Consider the following 27,065-nt stretch of genomic DNA (forward strand, 5'->3'; position numbering starts at 1 on the left):
TCCACGTTTAGCAAGAGTCGCTTTTACGCGTCCAACACCATATCTTCATGTGTTTAGGCATTTCCACACTGTGTATTTTGTGTCTGCTCCAGGTAGGGGGCAGTGCCTCGCTCGCCTTTAGCTCCATTGTTGTTGCTCTTTCTTCCCACTGAGTGACTCTTTCACTGAGCTCAGCTGCCGAAATTCAAATGGGAATTCAAAAAAAGTTTAAAAGATATTTTAAAATATATTTTTGTGAACAGAAATGACAAACAGATGACAGGCTTCCTTTCTCTGCGTTCAGGAGGTGTAGTTCAGACAGGTGTAGCTCCAGATGCTATGTAGCATTCAGGAGGTGTAGTTCCAGACTTTATGTAGCATTCAGGAGGTGTAGTTACAAACTCTATATAACATTCAGGAGGTGTAGCATTCAGGAGGTGTAGTTCCAGACTCTATATAGCATTCAGTAGGTGTAGTTCCAGACTCTATATAGCATTCAAGAGGTGCAGTTCCAATCCAGACTCTATATAGCATTCAGGAGGTATAGTTCTAGACTCTATAAAGCATTCAGGAGGTGTAGTTCCAAACTATATAGCATTCAGGAGGTGTAGTTCCAGACTCTATATATCTCCCGCCTGGACTACTGCAACTCCCTCCTTGCTGGTGCTCCGGCATCTGCCATCAGACCTCTGGAGCTAGTTCAGAAAGCTGCGGCTCGTCTGGTGTTCAACCACCCCAAGTTCTCCCACACAACTATCCTTCTCCGTTCTCTACACTGGCTCCCCGTAGCGGCTCGCATCCAGTTTAAAACCCTGGTGCTAGCCTATAGGGCAGTGAAAGGAACAGCTCCTTCTTACCTCCGGGCTATGGTCGATGCTTACACCCCTGCCCGACCACTTCGGTCTGCCACCTCTGGGCGACTGATTGCCTCGTCGCTCAAGGGTCCTTCTAGCCGATCTACACGGTCACGACTTTTTTTCTGTTCTGGCCCCACAGTGGTGGAATGAACTCCCCACTGATGTCACTGCCCATCTTTCGCAGGCTGAAAACCCACCTCTTCAGGAAACACTACCCCTCCTCTTCGCCTTGCCTACTTGTTGTTAACTAGTTGTACGAACTCTTGTTTTATTATTGATTTTTTTTATTGAATCTTGTTTAGTCGATACACTTATTTGTTTTAGCTCTTGGTCATTTGATTTTGATATTTGTCTCATCTGTTTAAGAAAGTAGGTAGCTGATATATTGCGCCTTTACCTTAGCGCTAGGTATACTCTTGGTTGCTTGTTTTAGCAGAAAATGCACTTAGGACTTCTGGTGATTAGTAGTTTCGTTCCCTACCTATGTTGAATGCACTTATTGTAAGTCGCTTTGGATAATGTAATGTAATGTAATGTATATAGCATTCAGGAGGTGTAGTTCCAAACTATATAGCATTCAGGAGGTGTAGTTCCAGACTCTATATATAGCATTCAGGAGGTGTAGTTCCAGACTCTATATAACATTCAGGAGGTGTAGTTCCAGATATAACATTCAGGAGGTGTAGTTCCAGACTCTATATAGCATTTGGAGATTGTGGAATAGTTATCTGGCTACGCCATACTAAGTCTTTTACAACAAGGGATTAACTGACATGAATGAACAAGAACTAATCTCCACTAACAACTCTGTCATGGATATTATTATAAATCCAGTGCGTGTGTGTGTGTGTGTGTGTGTGTGTGTGTGTGTGTGTGTGTGTGTGTGTGTGTGTGTGTGTGTGTGTGTGTGTGTGTGTGTGTGTGTGTGTGTGAATGTTTTACTTTGGCTACTCCACAGCCCCCTTGAGCTGTGGGTTCTGTGCTTGGCCCGGTCCTCTTCGCCATTTATATGCTCCCCCTTGGGGCCCTTTATTAATTGCCATAAAGGCATGTCTTACCATCGTTGTGCAAGCGATGCGCAATTGCATTTTTCATTTAAACGCGATGGCCTCAATATGCTCTCAGTTATGCATGACTGTTTAGCCGACATAATTAACTGGATGTCGCAGAATTGTCTTCAACTTTAAGGGATATTTCACTTTCAAAAAAAAAATTGGTCATTTTATCATCTACTCAGGCCGTTGTGAACCCCCCAGACAGTTTATAAGTTGCTTGATTCAGTATTTAGATATTTGATATTCATTTAATCAGACACGCCCCCTTCCTATACAAACCCATTGTAACTTCAAACTCCATTTTAACCATGTTAGATTCATCAAAAACACCCGTCCTTGGTTCTGGTGACTCACCCTGCCCCCCTAATACACGAGGGGGCCGTGTTTTTTCAAATACTTTTTTCATTTATTTTTTATATATTTTTTGGAAAATGAAAAAAAAAATACAATAAAAAAAAATGAAAAAGATTATCGGAAAAACACGGCCCCCTCACGCATTAGGAGGGCAGGGTGAGTCACCAGAACCAAGGACGGGTGTTTTTGATGAATCTAACATGGTTAAAATGAAGTTTGAAGTTACAATGGGTTTGTATAGGAAGGGGGCGTGTCTGTTCAAATGAATATCAAATATCTAAATACTGAATCAAGCAACTTAAAAACTGTCTGGGGGTTCAAAAAGGCCTGAGTAGACGATAAAATGACCAAAAGTTTTTTTGAAAGTGAAATATCCCTTTAAAGCTGCACTATGCAACTTTCCTGTTCTACCCTGCCTTTGAATCCGGTTTCCTGCGCAAGTGCTGACCATTGAGCTAATAGAGCCTGCCTGCTTGCTCAGATTGAATTGAATCTTGACCATCAGGTCAAAATTCGTGTCAGGTCCTGTGTCTAGGTGAGACATGACCTTTGACACGATCTAAATGTCTCATTAGAAGAGCAGGGAGATAAAATACAATCACCTCGATTGTATAAGTTATATTGTATTAATATACTCTACCACACAGCTTGGACAAAATAAAATGTTATTCATTAAAAAAAAAGCAGTGGTAGAAGAAGTACTCAGATATTTTACGTAAAAGTACCAATACCACAATGTAAAAACAAGTAAAGTCCAGAATTCAAAATTTACTTGAGTTGAAGGGCACAAGTATTGCCATCAAAATGTACTTAAAGTAACAAAAGTAAAATAACTCATTTTGCAGAATGTCCCATTTCAAGTTTGCAAATGTATAATTCTTCTTTAGAAAATAGCAGATCTACAAGCTCGCAATGCGTCGCATGGCAACACATCGTGAGCTTGTAGATCTGCTATTTTCAAATGGCCAAAATGTATATAGGGTTAAAGTGGTTAATGTATGTTTTGTAATAATAATCAAAATCTATAAAGTAACTAATAACTAAAGTTTTCAAATAATTGTAGTGGAGTAAAAGTACAATATTTGCCTCTGAGATGGAGTAGAAGTAAAAGTACTGAAAACTGGAAATACTCCAGTAAAGTAAAAAATCCAGTACTTGAGTACATGTACTTAGTTACTTTACACCACTGAAAAAAGTTACATAGTGCTGCTTTAACCCAGGTAAAACAGAGATCCTAGTCATAGGTCCTGAGAGCATCTCCGAATCAATCAGGTTGCCCATCGGACAGCTTAGTGTTGCTGCTAATGTGACACAGGTTTCTAAAAACCTGGGTGTCTTCTTTGACAACCAGGTTTGGTAAAATGTCACCATTATGACATTTTACCTGACGATTAATTGTCGCTCAAATTGATTGATTGATTGAAAATGTTATTAGGCAAAACAATGTAAAACAACACAGTTACATTTATAATACTTTTGTCTAAAAGGTCTGACCAAAAAATAATTGCAATTATTAACGATTTAAATGTGTTTCTATTTTTTGAACATTGGAACATAGATTTCGTAAACAAAAGGTGCACAGGGCAGATTATGACAAATAATTACATTTTAAATGAATTTTTACATCATGTCGTGTGTGTGTGTGTGTGCGTGTGCGTGTGCGTGTGCGTGTGCGTGTGCGTGTGCGTGTGCGTGTGCGTGTGCGAGTGCGGGTGCGTGTGTGTGACTTTTTGTTGCACTCCCTCATGGAGCTACTTGCGGATTATACTAGGGTCAGTCCACTCTAGGTGGACACGCACTGACCTTTTGCACCTTAATCCCTTGTATAACGCACTGACTTTTTTTTGGTCTCTTTTTATTGTGCTCCTTTTCCTCTAAGCACCTTAACGTCCATTGTCTATCATGCACAGTATAAGTATAACATGCACAGTATACAATACATTGCTGCTATGCTCAGGCACCTTAGTTTAGTTTTTTTAGTTTTTTTATTATCTCAGGTAATTTGTAAATATGTAGATAACTTGTCTGGCCTTCTGTTGCTCTCTTGTTTTGATCTCCTTCCCACCTGCCCCCCACCCTCTTCTTCTCCCCCCCCCCCCTCTTCTTTCTATGGAAACTAACGTTGCGATGGGAACGATGTACAAAAAAGAATTTCACCCACTTTTTTACCTTGTAAACCTGTGATGTGACAATAAAACTGATTCTGATTCTGATTCTGATTCTGATTCTGTGTGTGCGCAGGTGGGTCCCAACGTGGATGAGCTCCGCAGGACAGAGTGTTACGGCCACGTCCCTGCTGTGAGGGGCTTCTTCAGGGTACGTAACACACACACACACACACACACACACACACACACACACACACACACACACACACACACACACACACACACACACACACACACACACACACACACACACACACACACACACACACACACACACACTGTGAGGGGCTTCTTCAGGGTACGTAACACACACACACACACACACACACACACACACACACACACACACACACACACACACACACACACACACACACACACACACACACACACACACACACACACACACGCTGTGAGGGGTTCAATAGGGCACGTAGGTCAAAGGTCACTTGTAGGTTGAGTGTCACACCTGAACATTTCCCCAGAGAGACAGAAAGAACCTTTCTCTCTAGCTGTCTGTCTTTCTGTCCGTCTGTCCGTCCGTCTGTTAGGAACCAAATGGACCGTAATGGGTCTGTAACTCAAAGAGAGTACAAATGAAACTGTTCCATTAGTACACTCTCAGAGTAAAATTAACACTGATTCTACAGTTGGGCTCCCAGAGATGTCATCAAATGGCCTAATGCTTATCAAATGGGGGCTCCTTGAAATTAACCCATTAAGATCGGGAACGCATCTGTGTAATTTTTTTATTTGAGCTAAAAAAAAACATTATTTTACATGCTTTCCCGGTCTTAAAGGGTTAAAATGGTTGAGAATCACTGCTATAGCTGTAAATCGTATCTTTTCAAATGGGGGTCCGCAGGCTAAAGTCTATCAATTTGGGGGTCCTTGACATGAAACGGTTTGAGAACCCCGACCATAAGTCACGCTTGTGTGTAATCCTCGTTGTCGTCTCATCCATCTAATTTTGGATGGATCAGAAAGTTGCAGGCAAAACGCGCAGTAAAGCAGGATGATGTGCTTGGATTTCTGGTATGTGTGTAATGTTAGGACAGTTATCGTTGTTATGTGTGCAGTGGTGGAAAGTAACTAAGTACATTTACTTAAGTACTGTACTTAAGTACAATTTTGAGGTATTTGTACTTTACTGGAGTATTTCAAATGTTCAGTACTTTTACTTCTACTCCACTACATCTCTGAGACAAATTATTTTTACTCCACTACAAATATTAGAAAACTTAAGTTACTAGTTACTTTGTGAATTTAGATTATTATTATGAAACCACTTCAGACCTATAAAAAAAAGAAATCTTTTGAAAATAGCCGATCTACAAGCTCTGAGCTTGTAGATCGGCTATTTTCAAAATATTTTTTTACATTTTATACATTTGAAAACTTAATTACATACTGCATAATGAGTACTTTTACTTTTGTACTTTAAGTATATTTTGATACCAATACTTTTGTACTTTTACTCAAGTAAATTTTGAATTACGGACTTTTACTTAACGTATTTCTACAATAGGGTATTTTTACTTTACTAAGTAAAACATGTGAGTACTTTTTCCACCACTGTATGTGTCTTTGTTTGATTGATTGATTGAACACTGTATTAGTCAGAAATGTAAACAGCATGAGGTACAGTCAGACATTAAGGCTTAAAAAATAACAAAGAAAGTCCTTGGGACTGCTGTGAGTGTGTTAGAGGTCCGGGCTTGCAGACCGGGACCGGTAACCCGGGCTCATTCTCATTACAACCTGTCAACCATCGCGCATAGCGGTATTGACCAGTGAATTGAATCTCTATTGTCATTGAGTCTGCGCTTACGTATAGTTACGTTACGTTATTTACTTTTGTTTCTGAACGTGGGAAAGCAGTGGGAAAGTCCCTGCCCACCACCACGGAGGTTGTGGGTTCGAATCCACGTCGTGCATCTGGCTTTGTCGAGCGTCTACACAAACACAATTGGCCCAGGGAGGGGAGCCGGGCGGGGAGGGTGATATTGGTCATTGCACGTACTCCTACGGGCTGGGGGGCGGCAAAGGCTCTAAGTCCGCCTGGTGGGGGCTCCTCACTGGCAGGTGAGTCAGTAGGATACACAGTAAATAAAGCAATAGCCAGCTCTCCGAAGTCCTTCTGGTACTTTTAATTCATATGCACGGACAACACAGCACACACAGACGTGTTTCGGCGTCAAGCCTTCCTCAGCGTGTGTGCCGAATACACACGAAACGCGTCCGTGTGTGCTGTGTTGTCCGTGCCTATGAATTAAAAGTACCAGAAGGACTTCGGAGTGCTGGCTATTGCTTTATTTACTGTGAATCTTTGTGAGCCGTGCACCCGCAAAACTGCACCATATACAGACTGAGAGTGCTCGTTGTTATTTTCTATTGAGTCAGTAGGATACGACAGCAGAGAGTGTCTGTGTATTTGTGAGGAGGAGTTTCTCACAGATAGAGGGAAAGTGTTTATATTGCGACGGCACATATATTATAGGTATATTATATTGTGACACCGTGACGAGCTGCGCACACGTGCACAGCGAGGCGAGCGAGCGAGAGAGAGGGAGAGAGACTCCGCTTGCGTTGTAACTTGTCCGCAGCACAGTAGGGGAAATTACGTTCTCCTCTGCATGTAGATATATTTATATCTTGCTAAAGTATATATGTGACCAGATGGACACTGATAATACTTTTGGATAACTCAAAGTGACTACGCCACTCTCTTTAAGGGGAGAGACCCTGAACAAACTATGCATTTACTCTGTTACTGTCGTGACCAAATATATATCCCCACACAAGTTGGACAAGACGGACAGAGGCTTTCGTGTGTACAATCATATGACAACTTTATCTAAATAGCAGCAGAAGAGTTTATAAAGAATACTGTGGGCAGGTACCAACACGTGCATTGACCGGGGGCAATAATAAGACTTTAATAATAATAACACAGCACACTGATAAAACTAATATAATCAACACTGCAAAAGGTTAAGATCAACTGCGACTTAATTTGCGCACACACTAATGAAATTACACTCTTGTTAAAACACTTCACAATAAAAGGGGGGGGAAGGGAACAGCACGGTCATCATTGTGAAGGCACAATGATCTGAGGACTCGTCATATAAACTGAATCTAAGGTGAGGCACTTGAGTAGCAACTACAACCAATAAAACAAACTAGAGGAAAAGAGCAGCGGCTGCCTGCTGACCACAAGCCTGTGTGTCACCAGTTTCAGCTCTATAGGCCCGAGGCACCTGTGCACCCAACGGCAGGAGCATGGGCTGACCAGGGTCTGGTTCGGTCTGGCACTCTCAGACTCTGTTAATACACATATAGTCCTGTAGCAGAGGCCCTCAGATTTTGAGATACCCCCACCCGAGTTAGAACAAAACACAACCATGTTTTTTCTTATCTTTAGGGTCTCCCATTAATGAAATGGATTGTTGTGAAATTTTATTTTGGGGCAAAATTAGTTTTTTTGGCTATTCTTTAGAACTACTCCAATCTCTGAAAAAGGCAAATCCGAATAGGGCAAAGGTGACCAAAAATGCTATAACTTGAGAATGCTCACTCTTATCTTCATCAAATTTGCTGAGGTGTGAACCAGGTGTCTACCCTACATCACCAAAGAGTCAGAATGTAATTTACCTAAAGAAATACTGAAATATAGTCCTGTAAACGTACCTTTAGTTTAGGCGGAAATTGTACTTTTGTAGTGAGGACTCCTCTACTTTCCCTTATTTAGAAAAACAACGTACATTTATGTCAAATAAGCTGTTACTGCATAGCCTAAGATGCTATTAAACAATAACCAGTGGTTGTGTGGAGAGATCTAGTACAGTTTTATTGCAAATGAGACTTCTTTAGACACACCCCTTCTCTGGAAATAAAACATTATAGGCGGGTGCAAATATGGTTTGACCGAAAAATAAGTAGAACAAAAGGTTTCTCACCACAAAATGTATCAGGTGTACTTAATAACATATCAAAAGTTTACCAAAATCTGATCATTAGAAATGTCAAATTTCCAAGATGGCCGCCAGTTCCTTAAAAGACCATTGCTCCTTCATTATTTGCCCTACACAAGTAATTTTGGTGCCTAACCCCATGTTTTGGTGATCTAGGAATCCAATTAGCATATATAAATTATAGTCAAGTGATTATAAGTACAATTATATATTAAAGCAATTGGTTATAAGCATATTTAACAATGTAATTTGAGATTTCTCCCCTTTCTACATGCCATAATGCCCAGGCTTGGTGAATTCATCTTATGTAATTCACATTCTGTTGAAGCTTTCAAGATTTCTTTTGATACCAATAAGGGATAAATTAATTATTACTGGGTGTACTGTGACATTTGTAAAAACATGGCTGCCAATGTGATATACTGGGAATATTACACAAATCTTGGAAGAAATTCCTTACCGAGACATTTCTTCACCAATTTGTTTGTAAAGGTGTCTGGTTCCCAAACTGGGGGTCCCCCAAATGATTTTGGGGGGTCCCCAGATGGTTAGCTTGATGTGAAACATTGTTTTCTCACTCAACAGTAAACAAACCAACATACAGTATAAGTGTATACAGGGTATCTGCACATTTCTAAAGTTACAATTTAATTACTCTTAAGACTCAATATTACTGTATCTCAAATATTAAGAAAGAGGCAAACATTGTGAAAATAGCCGATGTACAAGCTCACAACGCTACAGAAAACAAAATGGCCACTTGTCTGGTCTATGGGGAAGATGGACTCCTCAGTGGGGATACAGTGGAGAGAAATGGCCCCTTATGGGCCTAGAGAGGGTGTGCAAGTCAGTACAGAGCTATCACAACATGTATCTAGTGTTTGAATGTCTAGGCAGGGGTGGTGGAGGAGTGTGGCGTGGATAAGGTGCAGATGTGCTTGTCACAAACATCGCCTTATTCCTGAGACTAGTAGTTGTGTGAGGTTTTAGTGCAACATTAGTCTTTATTTTGAGATTGGTACTGCTGGCAATAAGCTTGAACCTTGATCTTTTTTTCTGGATAATTTTAACAGCAAGAAGGTACGTATAGGGAACAGCCCATGACGCCCTGGGCTCCAGTCTCCCCATAGAATCCCAATCTAACCGACCTCCACGCCCATAAGGGGCTGTGTCTCTGCTGCTATCCAACAAACAAGCATTGCTTTCGGCAAACACCAAGTTTTTGTTCTGGAGCTGTTCTGGAGAGGGGAGAGGACGCTCTGAGCCATAATGATAAGTCACTGGGGGCCCCTGGGAATATTAATGGTCAGCTACCACCGACTCTCCTGTGAGCCAGTCCGACATACACCCTTGTCTGCCTGACACACAGTCATGCACCACCACGTGGAGGTCTTACAACCACCACTATGGAGGGGGGCCGACCCTCCTCACGAACGCCTATGCCCACTCACAAGCGCCTATCTCGGGCATAGGAGCCAGCCAGACCCGCCAGGAGGTCCCGCCAGGAGGTCCATTTGGGGCCAGCATACATACATTTGTATATGACACAATCTTGCGACATGTGGAGGTCTTACAACCACCACCACTGGGGACTGTCCTCACTACCTATGCTAACTCAAGAGAGCCTATCTCGGGAGTGCCTATCTCTGGAGCCAGCGTGGAGGTCCACTTGGGACCAGTGGGACTATCCAGTGAGCCAGGCGACATAGGGACACTCCTCTCAGCCTCACGCATTAGCTAAATTCCAATACCTTAATTTCTGCCTCCTCCTCACTCCGTCCTCCAGCGTGCCGTGACTTAGAAATTGTTTGCATCCCAAATGCTAATTTGCTTTTGGAGGAGCTGAGAACAAGGAGAGCGCAGGCTCCCTAAGCCACTTGGAGTGAGATCTGGCAAAGATACAACTTTATCTTTCATGTATTATTTGCAAAACTGTCTTCGTTGAAATGGCGTATAATTTCTGTTGGAGGTTTTGCACGTCGGACGTGGGGGAAAGGAGAAGCTGAGGGTCTCCTTGGCTCCTAACTTTGCTCTTCTGCGCTCCAAGTGCCCAGGGAGCAATCCAGTGACCTCCATACTCCCCTCTACCCACCTGAGGGGAACCCTAGGCCCACTAAACTCTAGACCAGACCCACCCCCCATACTCCCCTGTAGGCACCCAGTAGATACACGGTTCTGACAGCTCTACACTAACCTCCATAACCACCCCCACCCCTCTTTGCACACTCACTGATTGCCTTCCTAATGTGTTAAAACATCTATTTAATGTTTTTCAAAATCTTGTGTCTACAAGATGACACTGCGCTTGTCCACGAGAAAAATAAATATTCTTGTGTATGTAGGGGAGGAGTTATGAAGTTGGGTGGGTAAGGGGAGGGGTGCAGAGAGATTGGTTCATAATGCAAGACATTTTTTGGGGGTGGGGTGTATAGTCAAAGATGAATTTAGTTTGGGCTAAATTTGATCCACAGAGCTATCCAAAACCTTTCAATATTGAAAACAATACTATCTATCAACTGACAATATTCTCTGCCACCACCTTCTGAATTACTGCAAATTGTGACTATTAGTTTTGTTGTGTTTTGAGGATATCTTGAAGCCTTGTTCCAGTAAAAAAGAAATATAAGTAGTTGGACATTTATTATATAATTAGTTAAACGGGTGACTAGAGATGCACGATATAATCGGTAACGTATCGGAATCGGCCGATATCGGCCATATCTGTACCGAACCGATCTCAAAATAAACCCGATTAAATTCACCGATATTGTATAATAAAATGACCGAGAGGCGAGAGCAGTCTGTCTGCCTGTCTCTGTCTCTTTAAGAGAGCACAGCTGTAGCTCCTCCCCCCTCCACACGCTCTACATGCAATGTCTCTCAGACAGTGCATTGCTGCACTACGCAGCGGAGCAGGCTAGGCTGCACAGAGAGTGGAACTAACAGCAAACTAACAGCAAACAAACTCTTCACGTCCATAGTTCATACCCAGAACAGTCAGAGGGTTTCTTGTACATCTTAAATTAGATTAGAGTAGGGATACTGCGGAGGATATATTTTGCCTCGTTATTTAACATCGACGTAACAAACACTCGTTAGTCGTTACTCGACTCGAGTGCAACCAGCGGCTGCTTTTGAACAAGCAAGCTGCTTGTGTATTTAACCACAGAGAATGAGCACAAATTAACTCTCAGCTGGTAATGTTTCTGTCTTTGACATCCTGTTGTCCTACAATCTGTAGTGTAGTGTACGAAGCAAGCTGTCCCTGTCCTAAACTCACTGTCTCTTTCTTTCGCACACACACACACACACACACACACACACACACACACACACACACACACACACACACACACACACACACAGTGGTAGTTCCAGGGAGTTGTGATTGGGAGAGCTAAGGGGGGCTTTATTGTTTAGAGCAGAGGGCCAGAGGCTAATTAATTTAGGCAACAGACAATATGAATAACACTAATAACAAACTAGATTCAATGATCTTAGTTCCATAGGCCACATAACGGTTTTGTGTTATACAAAGATTCAAATAATTCTGTGACGGCTTATAGCATACAAAAATTATGTCATAGTTAAGTTTGTTACTTATATATAATTATAATTAATGTATTTATTCCATAAATATTTTTCATCACAGTAGGGTTAGTGGAGAGGAGGGTTTACCATCAACTTTCACCAGTAAAACAAATTAAAATAAAAAAATTCAGCAATGAGCTCAATATAAATATGATATATAATATATCGGTATCGGATCGGTATCGGCAGATATGACCATCATGATTTGTGTGCATGGGGTCCTCATCTTAAACAAGCGTAATGCTTAATGAGGGTTTCCAGTTTAGTAGACCTTGTATTGTGAATTTGTACTTCCATGTACTGTTATGTACTGTCATGTACTATTCTCATGTCTTTCTAAATAAACTACATCAATCAATCAATCAAACCCAGCAAATAATCGGTATCGGTATCGGTATCCAAAAAACAATATCGTGCATCTCTACGGGTGACCATTTCAGAGTGTTTTAATAGAGTCACAAACAAAATATTGGATTTCACAATTATCTAATTGTATCTCTGCAATTTGGACAAGTCCAATGGATTCCCAGGCCCCCAAAACATGGGATTAGACACAAAACGTACTTGTTTAGGATAGATCAAGGAATTAAGCTATTTTAATGTTTTTTTGGCCATCTTGGACGCCATCTTGAAAATAACACCTTAAAAGTGGTCAAACTTTGGAAAACTTTTAGTGTGTTATTCAGGACACCTAATACTACAAAAAACAGTTGAGAAACCTTTTGTTTTTTTCATATATGCACCCGCCTATTATTTTTATGTTGGAATAACCCTTTACTTTTTGTACTTTATATATAAATAAAAGTCCAAACTCCAATAGCCAAAAAAACAAATTTTGCCCCAAAATAAAATTTCACAACAATCCATTTCATTAATGGGAGACCCTAAAGATAAGAAAAAACATGGTTGTGTTTTGTTCTAACTCGGGTGGGGGTATCTCAAAAACTAAGGCCTTTTTTGAGGGCTTGCTACAGGACTAATATGTGTGGTTTCTGGCTCCCACACAAGTCTGCTGACTGCTGCACAGCACCAGAGATTCTCCGTAGTAAAGTTCGGATGCACGGTGCTGGCCACCGGTGAGACGCTACCTCAGAGCAACACACACGACGTGCGAGAACAAACGATGAGCTCCCAGGACCTAAGGTCCCACCCCTCACATATATATAAGCTCTATATCTGGTTTATTGCGGGAGGATGCAGGATTTTGCGGGGCCCGTAGGTTTTATTTTGACCGCCTATTCCCGACCACGGGTATTTAAATACCTCCCACGCCCGCAAGATTTGCGTTGGGTCCTGCGGGTACCGCTGCAGTGCTCTACTACAGAGCATGCTGTCTCTGTAATGGTAGGGGACGGTCGGTCGGGAACGCGGTGAGCATTTTGTGTTCGGTGCCACGTTATGTTCAATCAAACCGCAACAACCTTTACCTAGCGTGTTCTGTGTTTGCGTGTAGCAGCGCGAGTGAGCACACATCATAGAGCTGTGAGCTGCACGCATTAAAGAAAGCGTCAGAGAGTCAGAGAGATGACATTAATTTGGTGCCACGGGCCAATAAATTGCAGAACCTTGTCGGATTCTTGTGTGTGTGTGTGTGTGTGTGTGTGTGTTATCGTCTCACACAGGACACTTCTATAAGCTCATTGTCTATGTGTCTTTGACTGTGTGCTTCACCCTTTAATAACACACTCACACACTCACACACACTATCTATAATTACTCACAAGAGTTTACCTTCTATTGTTCGGTCTGTTTCCTCTTCTCACTACACTTCCTGTTCTGTTTGTACACGTGTCGGCTTCAAACTTTAGCCAGAAAACGTGCTAAATGGACCAGGAGAGGATGGTATAGGTTTAGAGCGTAATAGTCGCCATTGTGTTTTTCATATTAAGAGTTTTAAGCTGACTCCATGGTGAATCGCGAAAATGAAATGTCTGATTCTGTTCATAAAGTGTGTGTGTGTGTGTGTGTGTGTGTGTGTGTGTGTGTGTGTGTGTGTGTGTGTGTGTGTGTGTGTGTGTGTGTGTGTGTGTGTGTGTGTGTGTGTGTGTGTGTGTGTGTGTGTGTGTGTGTCACTATACAGTGTATATACTACGTGTGTGTGTGTGTGTGTGTGTGTGTGTGTGTGTGTGTGTGTGTGTGTGTGTGTGTGTGTGTGTGTGTGTGTGTGTGTGTGTGTGTGTGTGTGTGTGTGTGTGTGTGTGTGTGTGTGTGTGTGGAGGGGGGGTCCGAGAGGCGGAGCCCCAGGTTTCCTGTGTTTCCATATAAGGACATCGTCACCCAGGCAGCTGGACAAGTATTTGTGGAATGTTTGTTGTTTTTTTGTCTCCTTTTTTACAGTAAAAGTCTGGAAACCCCCCCACTACACACCACACACACACACACACACACACACACACACACACACACACACACACACACACACACACACACACACACACACACACACACACACACACACACACACACACACACACACACACACAGAGAGAGAGAGAGAGAGACAGAGAGACTTTAAATAGCTCAATCTTTTCTAATAAAGTTGTGTCTCACAGTATTGTTGTTATGAAGCTACACGTTTAACTGCATTTTGACCAATGATTGATTTTTTCCTGAGGAATCTGCATCTACAACAACACACACACACACACACACACACACACACACACACACACACACACACACACACACACACACACACACACACACACACACACACATGGTCAACCGTGTGTGGAGCGTAGAGAATCTCATCCTGTGTGTGTGTGTGTGTGTGTGTGTGTGTGCTCACTGAGGGAGTGAGTTACATTTTGAGAACAGCCATATTTTTTAATGTGTTTGGGGAGTCGATACGTTTCGTGGCTGTTGGCAGGGCATTCCACATTTTGGTGGCAGCATAGTAGAATACATTTCTCTAGCCTCGCGTGGCCAGACTATATCACTGCGTGGATATGAGTCTGGTGCTTCTATGAGGATTTATTTTTCTCCAAGGGGCGGGATCAAAACAATGGCTCTGGACGCCATTGGTTAGACCTACTAACCTCTCCCATATTTAAATACTGGGCCCTGATTGATCACCCCAGACTTCGGAAGCTGGAAATGGATCGACAACGGAGCGGTGCCAGACCCAAATCGCAGAGGGCAATTTTTCATTTGCACTGGCAGATTCGTCTGGTACCAGGCTTGCATTTCCCGCCATGTTTGAGCCAATTCTAGGTTGGATCCCCCTCAAGGACCCCTGGGGGTCCCTGGACCCTACTTTGAGAACCCCTCCAAAAGAGTGCAGCCTGCTCAGTTCAATTATGATGCCAGTTCCATTGATTAGCCTCCGAGGAGCGTGTTCTGTGTTTGACTAGTAGAGTCTGATTCACACCGATGGTAAACGCTCTGTGTTTGACTAGCAGAGTCTGATTCACACCGATGATAAACGCTCTGTGTTTGACTAGCCTGGGCAGCATTCCTTTTCGGGTATATGATCCGGTCGGGAGCGGAAGTAGCCCTACGTCACTGGGCGCGTCATCCGCGTCATCAGCGACCGGATCGCGACAAACCGGAAAGATGTCTCACCCCAAAATAGGTTCCGTCCTATAAAATCCTTGATGCGGCGTAGTTTAGCTTATTTTTTAAATATAAATGTGAGTGTACTTTCCGGAGACTATTTAGCGTCTGTATTATCCGTATTATCCCACGGGAAAATGCTATTCCATTTAAATAGGGATTGGGGAACCAAAACAAAGCGGCACCGCAAAACCGGATCGCGACACTCCGGAAAGAGGATTTCTTTTTTTCAGTAGGCGTGGCCTAGACCGGATCATATGGGTCTTTAGTAACGCATACCAGGCTTTCCTCCGAGGTGGAAAGACTGGTGACGCGAGGTTAGTGTTTGACTAGTAGAGTGTGAACGTTCCCCTGCAGTGAGCTCATTTTCACACATCTGGGATCCATTAGTCCTGCCTTACTGGCCTACATCTGCTCATGTTGTCACACTGACAATAGAAAACGTATGATCCATTCAGGGGTCGACGACCTTCTGGAAATGAAGTGCCATGTTTTAATTATCTTGATAGTCAGCATTAGACCAGCGACTACCTTAACTCTGAGAGTAACCATAACTCTGAGAGTAACCATAACTCTTAAGAGTTACAGCCCCATAAGGGTCCATTTGGTTCCTAACTATTCATCATTTCACTGGGGACCCCTTGAAGGACCCCTGGGGGTCCCGGCCGGGACCCCACTTTGAGAACCACCACACTACACTAGACCGTCTCGTTTTTGTCTAGTTTCTACGTTTGTTGACAAATGTAATCATTTAGTCATAATTTTTTGTCATCATAGCTTAGTTTTTATTTAGCCTTCGTCCGTGAAAAAAGGTAGTGGACAAAGTTAAAATGAACACTGTGTCATACAGTACCACAGTATGAGGTCAGTGAATAGTAACAGTTAGTCACACTCATCGAAGCTGTTTATTCCATGGTGTCTACCAGCAGTGGTGGGAAAAGTACTAAAATGTTTTACTTAAGTAAAAGTATCAATAGTGCAATGTAGAAATATGTTACAAGTAAAAGTCCGGAATTCAAAATGTACTTCAGTAAAAGTACATAAGTAATGGTATCAAAATGTACTTAAAGTACCAAAAGTAAAAGTACTCGTCATTCAGAAGGTCCTATTTCACAAGTTTTCAAATGTATAAAATGTATAAAAATCCTTTAAAAATAGCATATCTACAAGCTCACAACGTGTCGCAAAAAGCGACGCGTTGTGCGTGCGTGCGTGCGTGCGTGCGTGCGTGCGTGCGTGCGTGCGTGCGTGCGTCTACCAGTGAGTGTGACTGAGCTCCAAACAACGTGTGAGTTATTCTTCACACTCTGTTCCCATGAGTCTCCACCGCTGGTCATCTGGATCCCATAGAGGCCAGCATGCCCTTCTCTTGGTTAACTCCTTGGCACCCAAAATAGCCGATCTAGTCACACAACGTTGTGAGCTTGTAGATCGGCTATTTCTGTCAGGCATAACCCTAAACTGTAAGCCATATAACCATAACCATAACCATAACCCTGACCAGAAGAATCTTCCATAAAACCCCAATGGTCTCAGATATGACATAAAAGCAAAGATTAAAGCCTCAATCTGTGATTTCTTCAACTGCTTTTTAATTTGATTTGATAATTAGTATGTTGAACTTGCAAAAATAAAATAAAAACAAACAACAATGAAAGCCACAATATATTGATCATCCCCAACATGTTCAAAAAGGAGTAGGAATAAGTAAAAACTTATGTACTCCTACCCCCTTCTTATTTAACATTCATAATCCATATAAACAATTACAAATGTAACTTTATATCATATAAATCCTATGATATCTGCATATATATACTCCCATACTCTATCTATATATATATGTTATTTATGTATAATATACTGTACATATAATACTGCTTAGCTGTATGTAGAACACCAGGAACAAAGGTTTAGATTTAGAATGATAATACCAAAACATAATCATAACTTTGCATATTATGCTAATTGTTTGGGAAACAGGGCACTAGTGTGGGATCCACTCATCACAGACTGGGACATTGGCCTGACGGTTTTGAGAATATTTTTTTGCGTTTACCCATTAGGACCGGGAAAGAATCTGTCATTTTAGATTTTAACAACTTTAACCATTATCTTATGCTTTGTCTATTCAATTTTTATTATTTTTTTAAATCATGAAAATGTGTGCAAATCTTGAATATATATTTTGTAAAGTGAACATTTGAAACTCAATTTTGATTCTGGGGGATTCTACAAATGTCTTCTAAATCATATCCTTTTTCCTTTGAAAAAACTCATGTTGCTATAATCAGTGGTTCTCAAACTTTTTCATGTCAAGGACCTCCAAAATTATATGTATTTGGCCGGGGACCCCCATCTCAAAACGTGTTCTTCCAGGGACCCCCCAGAAGCAAATATTAGATAAAAAAAAAATTGCTTTAACAATATATATATATATTGAAAGATGTGCAAAAAAAATCACGATTTTTCTGCGCTATGATCTGCTATTTTTGAACAGCCAAAGAAATTTTCGGTCTTAACTCTTTCAGTGCCAAGAGTATTTTCATAAAGTACTCCCCCAGTGCCAGCAATTTACGTTTTTTTTTATTTTTTAATTTTGTAATTTTTCATTCAAATAAATGATCTGATTGGGTTTTTAAACCCATAATACAGTTCTACCAGTAGAGAGCAACAAATCGACACATTGATGACCTCGCTGGCTCACTCGCCCCCTCCCAAACAGGCTCACGTCATATCCGGTCATAACCGGATGTTGACATTTTTGACAATCGTTGATCGGGCTAAATTACGATGTGATACACGACTACGATGACTGATCGTCACCCAGACCAAAGAGAGTAGACGTGGACCTCTCCGTTTGTTTTTTATACCGTGTGAAAAACCGTGACTTTCCCTATTCTGGCCAAAAATGATCGCGGGAAAAAAAATTGAACCGGAAACGGAATCTGCGTCATGAAACCGGAACCCAATGAGTCTGAAGGAGTCAGGAAGCGAAAGTGATCATGAAAAATAAACAGTATAGCGCGACCACAGTCAAAAGTAAAAACTCGGGATTTCTCGTGCTGGCACGGAGGGTACTCGGGAAAAACTCGGGATATCTCGGGGCGTGGCACTGAGAGAGTTAATGGGTTAATCCCTGTATTCCTGCAGTACTTACTGTAACACCTCTGAGGTCGTTTACAAAGCTCAAAGGTCACAGAAATGGCATGTGTTTGAAGGAGTAGGAGGTGAGCTGGAGATGAAAAGCAAACACGCCCTGTTAATAACACTCCCAGTCCAGCCTGTCTCAGCATGTAGCCTCTGTATACCCACGCCTGTTTTTATAAGGGGCAGTTTGCTGGTTCAATGCTGAGCTGAGCGCCGAATCCCTGCCAACATCAGGCGAGAGGGTTTGTGCAGATTGGTGTTACCAGAGCAGTGGATCTCAAACTTTTTCATGCCAAGGAGGAACCCCAAAATGACATGTATTTGGCCGCAGAAAGAAATTCAAAAATAGCAGCTGTACAAGCTCGCAGCGCGTCACTTCGTGCCGCGCTGCGAGCTTGTACATCTGCTGTTATTGAATAGCCAAAGTATAAATGGATAAAGTGGTCAAAATGATCGTGATGCTGTGTCAACACATTTTAGCTGGGGACCCCCTTGGTCTCCCTGCTCTCCTACTGAGACTTTTAGATCCTGTGTCTGGTTTGACATGTCTGGGTGACAAGAAGGTCAACAGGCATTTTCTCCCCTGAGCGAGCAGGCGGGCTCAATTAGCTAGGTGGTAAAAATGTCAGCGTTTGTGCAGGAGACCAGGATTCCAATCCGGGGTAGCTTTGGCTACAAGACGTTATGGATCAGCTGAAGATGATCATTAGCTATTTCGCGACGCGTTGTGAGCTTGTAGATCAGCTATTTTCAAAAGATTTGTATACTTTTTTGAAAACTTGAAATGGGACATTCTGCATAATGAGTACTTTTACTTTTGGTACTTAAATACATTTTGATGCCAATACTTTTGTATTTTACTTAAGTAAATTCTGAATACCAGACTTTTAACTTTTACTCAAGTAAGAAATGTGAATACCTCTTCCACCACTGCCTGTAGGGCTGTTCACATCCTGCATGGGTCAATTGATCGATTGATGGATTGCATTCATTCAGAACACAGATTTTGTATGCTGTAGTGTAGAGAGTCATTATGTTGTGTGTGGTATATCATATATCATTAGGCCTATGTTGTGTATGTAGTAGTAGTAATTATGCTGTGTATGGTATCAACTTCCCATGAGCCTCAGTACATGTTTCATCCTGGCTACACTGTGGCATTGCTAAAGCAAAGTGTTCATCCTGACAGTGATTGATGTAAATGAAACATGGATGAAGGTTATTGTTTGTTTTGTAATGAGTAGGGGTGTGCCGATACACTAATTTCATGAAACGATACGATACGATATTGGGCTCACGGCATCGATACGATATCGATACGATGCGATATATGGCACTTTTTTATTATGAAAATATATGGGGGGGGAAAGCAAATGCAAACAAATATTTCTGTTTTAAATTATTCAGACATGCAAACTTGTAGCTTTTCAGCTACAATAGCCGTTTTGAATCCAAATAGGGCAATAGTGTGACACCTGACCCGAAAAAACAACAACATGTTGTCACCCTTTTCACCTCGGGGCTGTTTGCGTGCCTGATTATTATTATTGTAAAAAATAAAAAAAAAATTTTCTTCTCCAAAACGATACATATCGTCATGAAAATGTATCGCGATATATCGCGGGACGATATATCGGCACACCCCTAGTAATGAGGTGTCGTCGCCCCCCCCCCTGGCAAACCAGGTTTCATTCTGTCTGTCTGTGACCTGTTCTATTCTGTCTGTCTGTGACCTGTTCTTTATTTATCTCTGTCTGTCTGTCTGTCTGTCTGTCTGTCTGTCTGTCTGTCTGTCTGTCTGTCTGTCTGTCTGTCTCTGTGTGTGTGTGTGTGTGTGTGTGTGTGTGTGTGTGTGTGTGTGTGTGTGTGTGTGTGTGTGTGTGTGTGTGTGTGTGTGTGTGTGTGTGTGTGTGTGTGTGTGTGTGTGTGTGTGTCTCTCTCTCTCTCTCTCTCTCTCTCTCTCTCTCTCTCTCTCTCTCTCTCTCTCTCTCTCACTCTCTCTCTCTCTTCTCTCTCTCTCTCTCTCTCTCTCTTTGCATGTAGCGGCTGGTAGAAGTCAGGTTGCGTTTGTTTTTGTCATGACGTTATGAAGCCACACACACACACGCACAACGCACACGCACACACACACACACACACACACACACACACACACACACACAGACAGAAGCTCTATTGTTACTGAAGGACTTAAAGTTCATGTGCGTCGTCTCACTGCTGACAGATGTGGAAATGTTAACACCATGTCCATCAGCACCACTCACACCCAGGCTGTTGAGCACTGGTTCTCAAACTGGGGGTCGGGACCCCCAGGGGGGTCCCCACATGATTTTTGGGGGTCCCCAGATCAGCTAATTCTAGATTCAGTTTTTGTCATTGTCTTTTGAATAAAAGTCCTTGTCGTTTTTTTTTAAACTTTTTCGTCATCTGAAATGTTTTAGTTTTAGTCTAGTTTTAATCGACTAAATATCATTGGATATTAACTCAATAGGTGCCAGTGGTTTATTAAAACAGGGTACATCTAGTGCCAGCGATATCACCGTTTACGCTGCGCTGTTTAGAGCTGTAGAATCGACGACAAGCACCCAGATGTAAACAATAGATGCGTGTACGACATTACATTACATTACAGTCATTTAGCAGACGCTTTTATCCAAAGCGACTTACAATAAGTGTATTCAACATAGGTAGGGAACGAAAACTACTAATCACCAGAAGTCTTTAGTGCATTTTCTGCAAAAAACAAGCAACCAAGAGTATACCTAGCGCTAAGGTAAAAGTACAATATATCAGCCACCTATTTCCTTAAACAAATGAGACAAAAATTGCTAAATCAAATGAGCATGAGCTAAAACAAATAAGTGTATCGACTAAACAAGATCCAATAAACAATACAGCAATAGAAAAACAAGCGTTCGTACAACTAGTTAACAACAAGTAGGTCAGGCAGAGAGGAAGGGTAGTGTTTCCTGAAGAGGTGGGTTTTCAGCCTGCGGCGAAATATGGGCAGTGACTCTGCTGTCCTAACATCAGTGGGAAGTTCATTCCACCACTGTGGGGCCAGAACAGAAAAGAGTCGTGACCGTGTGGATCGGCCAGAAGGACCCTTGAGTGACGAGGCAATCAGTCGCCCCGAGGTGGCAGACCGAAGTGGTCGGGCAGGGGTGTAGGCATCGACCATAGCCCGGAGGTAAGAAGGAGCTGTTCCTTTCACTGCCCTATAGGCTAGTACCAGGGTTTTGAACTGGATGCGAGCCGCTACGGGGAGCCAGTGTAGAGAACGGAGAAGGATGGTTGTGTGGGAGAACTTGGGGCGGTTGAACACCAGACGAGCCGCAGCTTTCTGAACAAGCTCCAGAGGTCTGATTGCAGATGCCGGAGCACCAGCAAGGAGGGAGTTGCAGTAGTCCAGGCGGGAGATGACGAGAGCCTGGATGAGCACCTGGGCTGCCTTCTCCGTGAGGAAGGGGCGAATCCTCCTGATGTTGTAGAGCAGGAATCTGCAGGACCTCGTCACTGATGCGATGTTTGCCGAGAACGTCAGTTGATCGTCCAGGGTCACACCCAGATTCTTCGCAGTCCGAGTTGAGGTCACCACAGCATTATCAATGGTGATGGCCATGTCTCGGTGCGGACAGCCCTTCCCCGGGAGGAACATCAGCTCGGTCTTGTCCAGGTTGAGCTTCAGGTGGTTTGTCGACATCCACTCCGAGATGTCAGCCAGACAAGCAGCAATGCGTGCCTCCACCTGGGTATCAGAGGGGGGGAATGAGAGGATTAGCTGGGTGTCATCGGCATAGCAGTGGTAGGAAAAGCCATGGGAGTGGATGACAGCACCCAGAGATGTAGTGTAGAGAGAGAAAAGAAGAGGACCCAGAACCGAGCCTTGGGGAACCCCAGTTGTGAGCCTGTGTGGTTCTGACACAGACCCTCTCAGCATCACCTGGTAGGAGCGACCCGTCAGGTAGGATGCAAACAGGGAGAGTGCAGAGCCTGAGACACCCATCCCCTCGAGGGTGGAGAGGAGGATCTGATGGTTCACCGTGTCGAACGCTGCAGACAGGTCCAGGAGTATCAGCACCATCCATCCACCATCCACCATCCATCGTTACGACGATGGATGGTCCTGGCTAACTCCTTGAACAATAACATCTCTCACTCGAGTCGCCATTGCGGAGTGATCGCGCATCGAAAATGGCTTGTTTCACCACTGCAAAGAGTTAAGGAGATCTGGAGGTTTTTATCAAGGAGAAAGAATGGGAGCTGACGGAAGGGAGTTTTTTTGGGGGTCATACCTATGTTCCCCGGACCTATGTTCCCCCACTAAGGTTATGGTTTGGTTAGGTTTAGGTTAGGTCCTATATTCCCCGCTCTCCTAGGAAAGCGGGGAACATAGAACCTGGGGAACATAGGTACGGTCCCGTTTTTTTGGCATGGTGATCCATCTGTCCCTTCCATTTAAGAGGCACCGTGGGTGATTCCAAAGTTGTGCTAGCCCGCCCCTTGTGGGAAAAAAAAAAAGGAAAAAAACAATTTTACAGAGATCTCCGGTTATGGCACTCAACGTGTGTCTTTGCAAAACCGGAGATTCCCGGTTTTGGCACCCAAGGAGTTAATAGACAAAAGTATATGTTGGCAGGCCTTGATGGTGTCATAATGCCTGATTTATACTTGAGCTTGTAGATCGGCTATTTTCGGAAGCATAAAATGAATTGTCTTAGTTCTACTGGATCTCTTCTCCACTAGTCTCTCCCTAACATTGTTGTCTAGTCTAAAAAAAAATCACAAAATTGCCAAAATATTTAGTCATAGTTTTAGTCATCAGAACTAATTTGTTATTTAGTTTTATTTAGTTGCAATACCTTAAAAAAAAGGCCATTACTGCATCAAAGGTAATCCAACGCCAAATTGTCAAATAATATAAGAAAGAGGAAACGCCTCGCAACATTTATCTCATCTGTGGAACCGAGTCAAACTAAATGTAATGCCTCAACTCCTGCAATTCCAAGTGCTTGTCAGGGTGGGGGGTCCCCACCAGAGTCCTGCAACGGGCCGGGTACCCGCGGATACCCGACGGGTACCCGTGTTTGACGGGTGAAAACGGGTGACAATTTTACTTTGATAAGATCACGGGTACAGGGACGGGCGGTACTGAACTAATCGCGGGCGGGTATCATTTTATTGTGAAAATCATATAGCACTATTTCCACTCAAACAACGTCACTTGTGTAACTTAACACAGCACAACTGCATGGAGCATGCTGGTCAGTTATTTTAAATCACAAAAACACATTGAACATCCTGTTAAATCTTCAAATTAAAACCATCTGATGACGTAAACAACGACACATGTGCGCTGCGTAGATGCACGTTCGCGCGCGTGGCTTAAGCTCGCTCCTCCGTCTTCACTTGATTTCTGTACAAACCTGACCACTGAATGTAGCGCTGTTGTTGAAGGCTGCTATCTTTTTCAACACACTTTTCAGTAGGATTTACATTTTACACGGGTAAACGGGCGGACAACGGGTCGTTTATTTGACGGGCGGGGCGGGCCTGGTTCGTATTTTGAAATAATCACGGGTGACGGGTCGGTCTACGGATCTGAGTATTGACGGGCGGGGCGGGCGCGGGTTCTCAAAATTGGACCCTTGAAGGACTCTGGTCCCCACTTCATATATGATCATTTGTGGGGGGTGCCCAGTTCAATATTATGATTATTTTGGGGGGTCGCTGCCTGAAAAGGTTGAGAACCACTTATATTTGCAATAGTGTACGTCATACAGTACACTATTGCAAATATATATGATTATGAATGCTAGACATTTACAATGTTCATTTATAGGCCAATATTATACTAGGAGCACTGTCAATACAGTGCATCAGCAACTTTTTAAAAAAACTGCTCATTGTAAGTAATTTACATATAATTATATGAAACAATTAACTGCTGTTATTGTTTATATATGGACTTGTATTTAAATATTAAAAGTTGTCTTCTATCTGTTGCCCTGCCTTTACTGTTCATGGCAATGTTACAACTGGTGATTACAATGATTTGATAATAACTCTGTCAACTAGGCAGTACATAATTCACAAGTGACTGAGAAAGAAAGAAAAAAAGAAAGAAAGAAAGAAAGAAAAGAAGAAAGAAAGAAAGAAAGAAAGAAAGAAAGAAAGAAAGAAAGAAAGATGATAGATAGTAAAGGATGATAGATTTAAACGTCAGACAAGTTATGACTCAGATGAAAATGGTTGTAGAATTTAGTCGTAGTTTGATTCCCTTTAGATGTCACACACTGCTAATCAGTGTGTGTGCGTGTGTGTACAGTATGTTAGTAGTGACGGATAGATTGATTCACTTTTGCCATACACTGTGTATGTGTGAGAACACACACACACGCATACACATGCACGCACGCACGCACGCACGCACGCACGCACGCACGCACGCACGCACGCACGCACGCACGCACGCACGCACGCACACACACACACACACACACACACACACACACGCACGCACACACACACAGGGAACATTATGTTCTGTTCTGTGGTCATTTGTCATTTCTGAATCCAAACTCACTTCTCTCCCTGCAAGCAAACTGCTGAATATTTCCACTCTCTATCTCTCTCTCTCTCTCTCTCTCTCTCTCTCTCTCGCTCTCTCTCTCTCTCTCTCTCTCGCTCTCTCTCTTTCTCTCTCTCTCCCCCACACACACACACACCATACATTTTTTCCCATCTCTCCTGTTCTGTCTTCATCACGCCAACCCTGCATTCCAGAGAGCTGTATTCACAGTGACTGCATTCACACGGACAATATTTATTCATTCAGAACGCAATCATTCTGATCAGAAATTCCAACTTTTGGCTGTTTACACGGACGCTAAATAAAAGTAATCCTACATGCCTCAAAGCATTTCATCTGAAAATAGCTTTTGACATTTGGCACCAATGTTTGTACGTAGTTTTAAGTCATAGTCACATTTTAGCAGTGGTGGAAAAAGTACTCAAAGTGTTTTACTTAAGTAAAAGTATCAATACTGTAATGTAAAAATACTTACTTGTTACAAGTAAGAGTATAAAAATCTTTTGAAAATAGCAGATCTACAAGCTCAAAATGCGTCGCATCGCGACGCATTGTGAACTTGTAGATCGGCTATTTTCAAATGCCCGAAATGTATATAGGGCTGAAGTGGTCAATGTTTTGTAATAATACTCAAAATCTACAAAGTAGCTAGTAACTAAAGTTTTCAAATAATTGTAGTGGAGTAAAAGTACAATATTTGCCTCTGAGATGTAGTGGAGTAGTAAAAGTATTGGAAATTGGAAATATTCAAGTAAAGTACAAAGTGTACTTAAGTACAGTACTTAAGTAAATGTACTTAGTTACTTTACACCACTGCATTGTAGTCATCTGAAATTATTTAGTTCTAGTCTAGTTTTAGTTAATTAAATATTTTTGTTAATTAAAGATTTTAGACGACTAAATCTACAGTTGATTTAGTCGACTAAAGTTTATGTTGGCATCGTAATACCTGTATATACTTAGCTGTGTGCCGAAAATCTACAAGCTCATGTGTCACTCTGCGACACGTTGAGAGCTTGTAGATCGGTTGTTTTCGGAGCGTGACACCCACATACCGAGCATAAAATGACTTGTCTTAGTTCTACTGGATCTCTTCTCCACTAGTCCCTCACTAACATTTTAGTTCTTGTCATCAGTGAAAAAAGGTAGTTGAGGAAAGTTTTTCGCCATAGTACGAAATTAAATGAACACTGGACATTTGACACTAAAGTGGTTCTGCCCGCTGTCGATTTTCCAACCAGAGACCAACCAAGCAGAGAGAAACGATGGGAATAAGTGTTTTCATGCTGATATTTTCCTGTTGATCTGAACTGCAGTTTGATTCTCTCTCCGTCCTGATGTCAAATCTAAAGGTCCTTACAGACCGGGGCGAATAATACGTTTTTTTTTAAACCTTATAAAGTCAATGCAAGCGTACATGGCGCGAAAAAGCAAAGCGAAAAAGCGTCTTTTAATTATTCGGAACAAGTCAGAATTTTGCGTATATTCGACTGACAGACTCTCTCCAACTGTTTCATGTCAAGGATCCTCAAAATTATATGTATTTGGACCAAAATATTTTGTTCCAGGTACTCCCTAGAAGCAAAGATTTGAGTTACAAATGTTGTCTTTAAAAATATATTCAAAGATTTGGGCAAATGTTGATTGATTGATGATTTTTCAAAAATAGCAGATCTACAAGCTCATTTGAAATGACCACAGTATGTCTGCATGGTCATCATATGATATGATGACCATGCAGACATACTGTGGTCATTTCTTCTCATATTTGTGTTACTTAGGTGTGT

At 42.3% G+C, this 27,065-nt stretch overlaps 1 protein-coding gene across 3 annotated transcripts in view; it reads left to right on the plus strand.

The window, feature by feature from the left end:
* LOC308087993 (uncharacterized protein) overlaps nucleotides 1-27,065 on the plus strand; it is an 87,417-nt gene that overhangs the window by 42,955 nt on the left and 17,397 nt on the right. For all 3 annotated transcript variants that reach the window (XM_080432286.1, XM_080432285.1, XM_080432284.1), the window contains exon 4: nucleotides 4,487-4,561. In XM_080432286.1, coding sequence (XP_080288412.1) covers nucleotides 4,487-4,561 — 75 coding nt within the window. The remainder of the gene's footprint in view (nucleotides 1-4,486; nucleotides 4,562-27,065) is intronic.

This window comes from Gymnoscopelus braueri, assembly GCF_963280865.1.
Source record: "Gymnoscopelus braueri genome assembly, chromosome: 7".
NCBI classification, from domain to species: Eukaryota; Metazoa; Chordata; class Actinopteri; order Myctophiformes; family Myctophidae; genus Gymnoscopelus; species Gymnoscopelus braueri.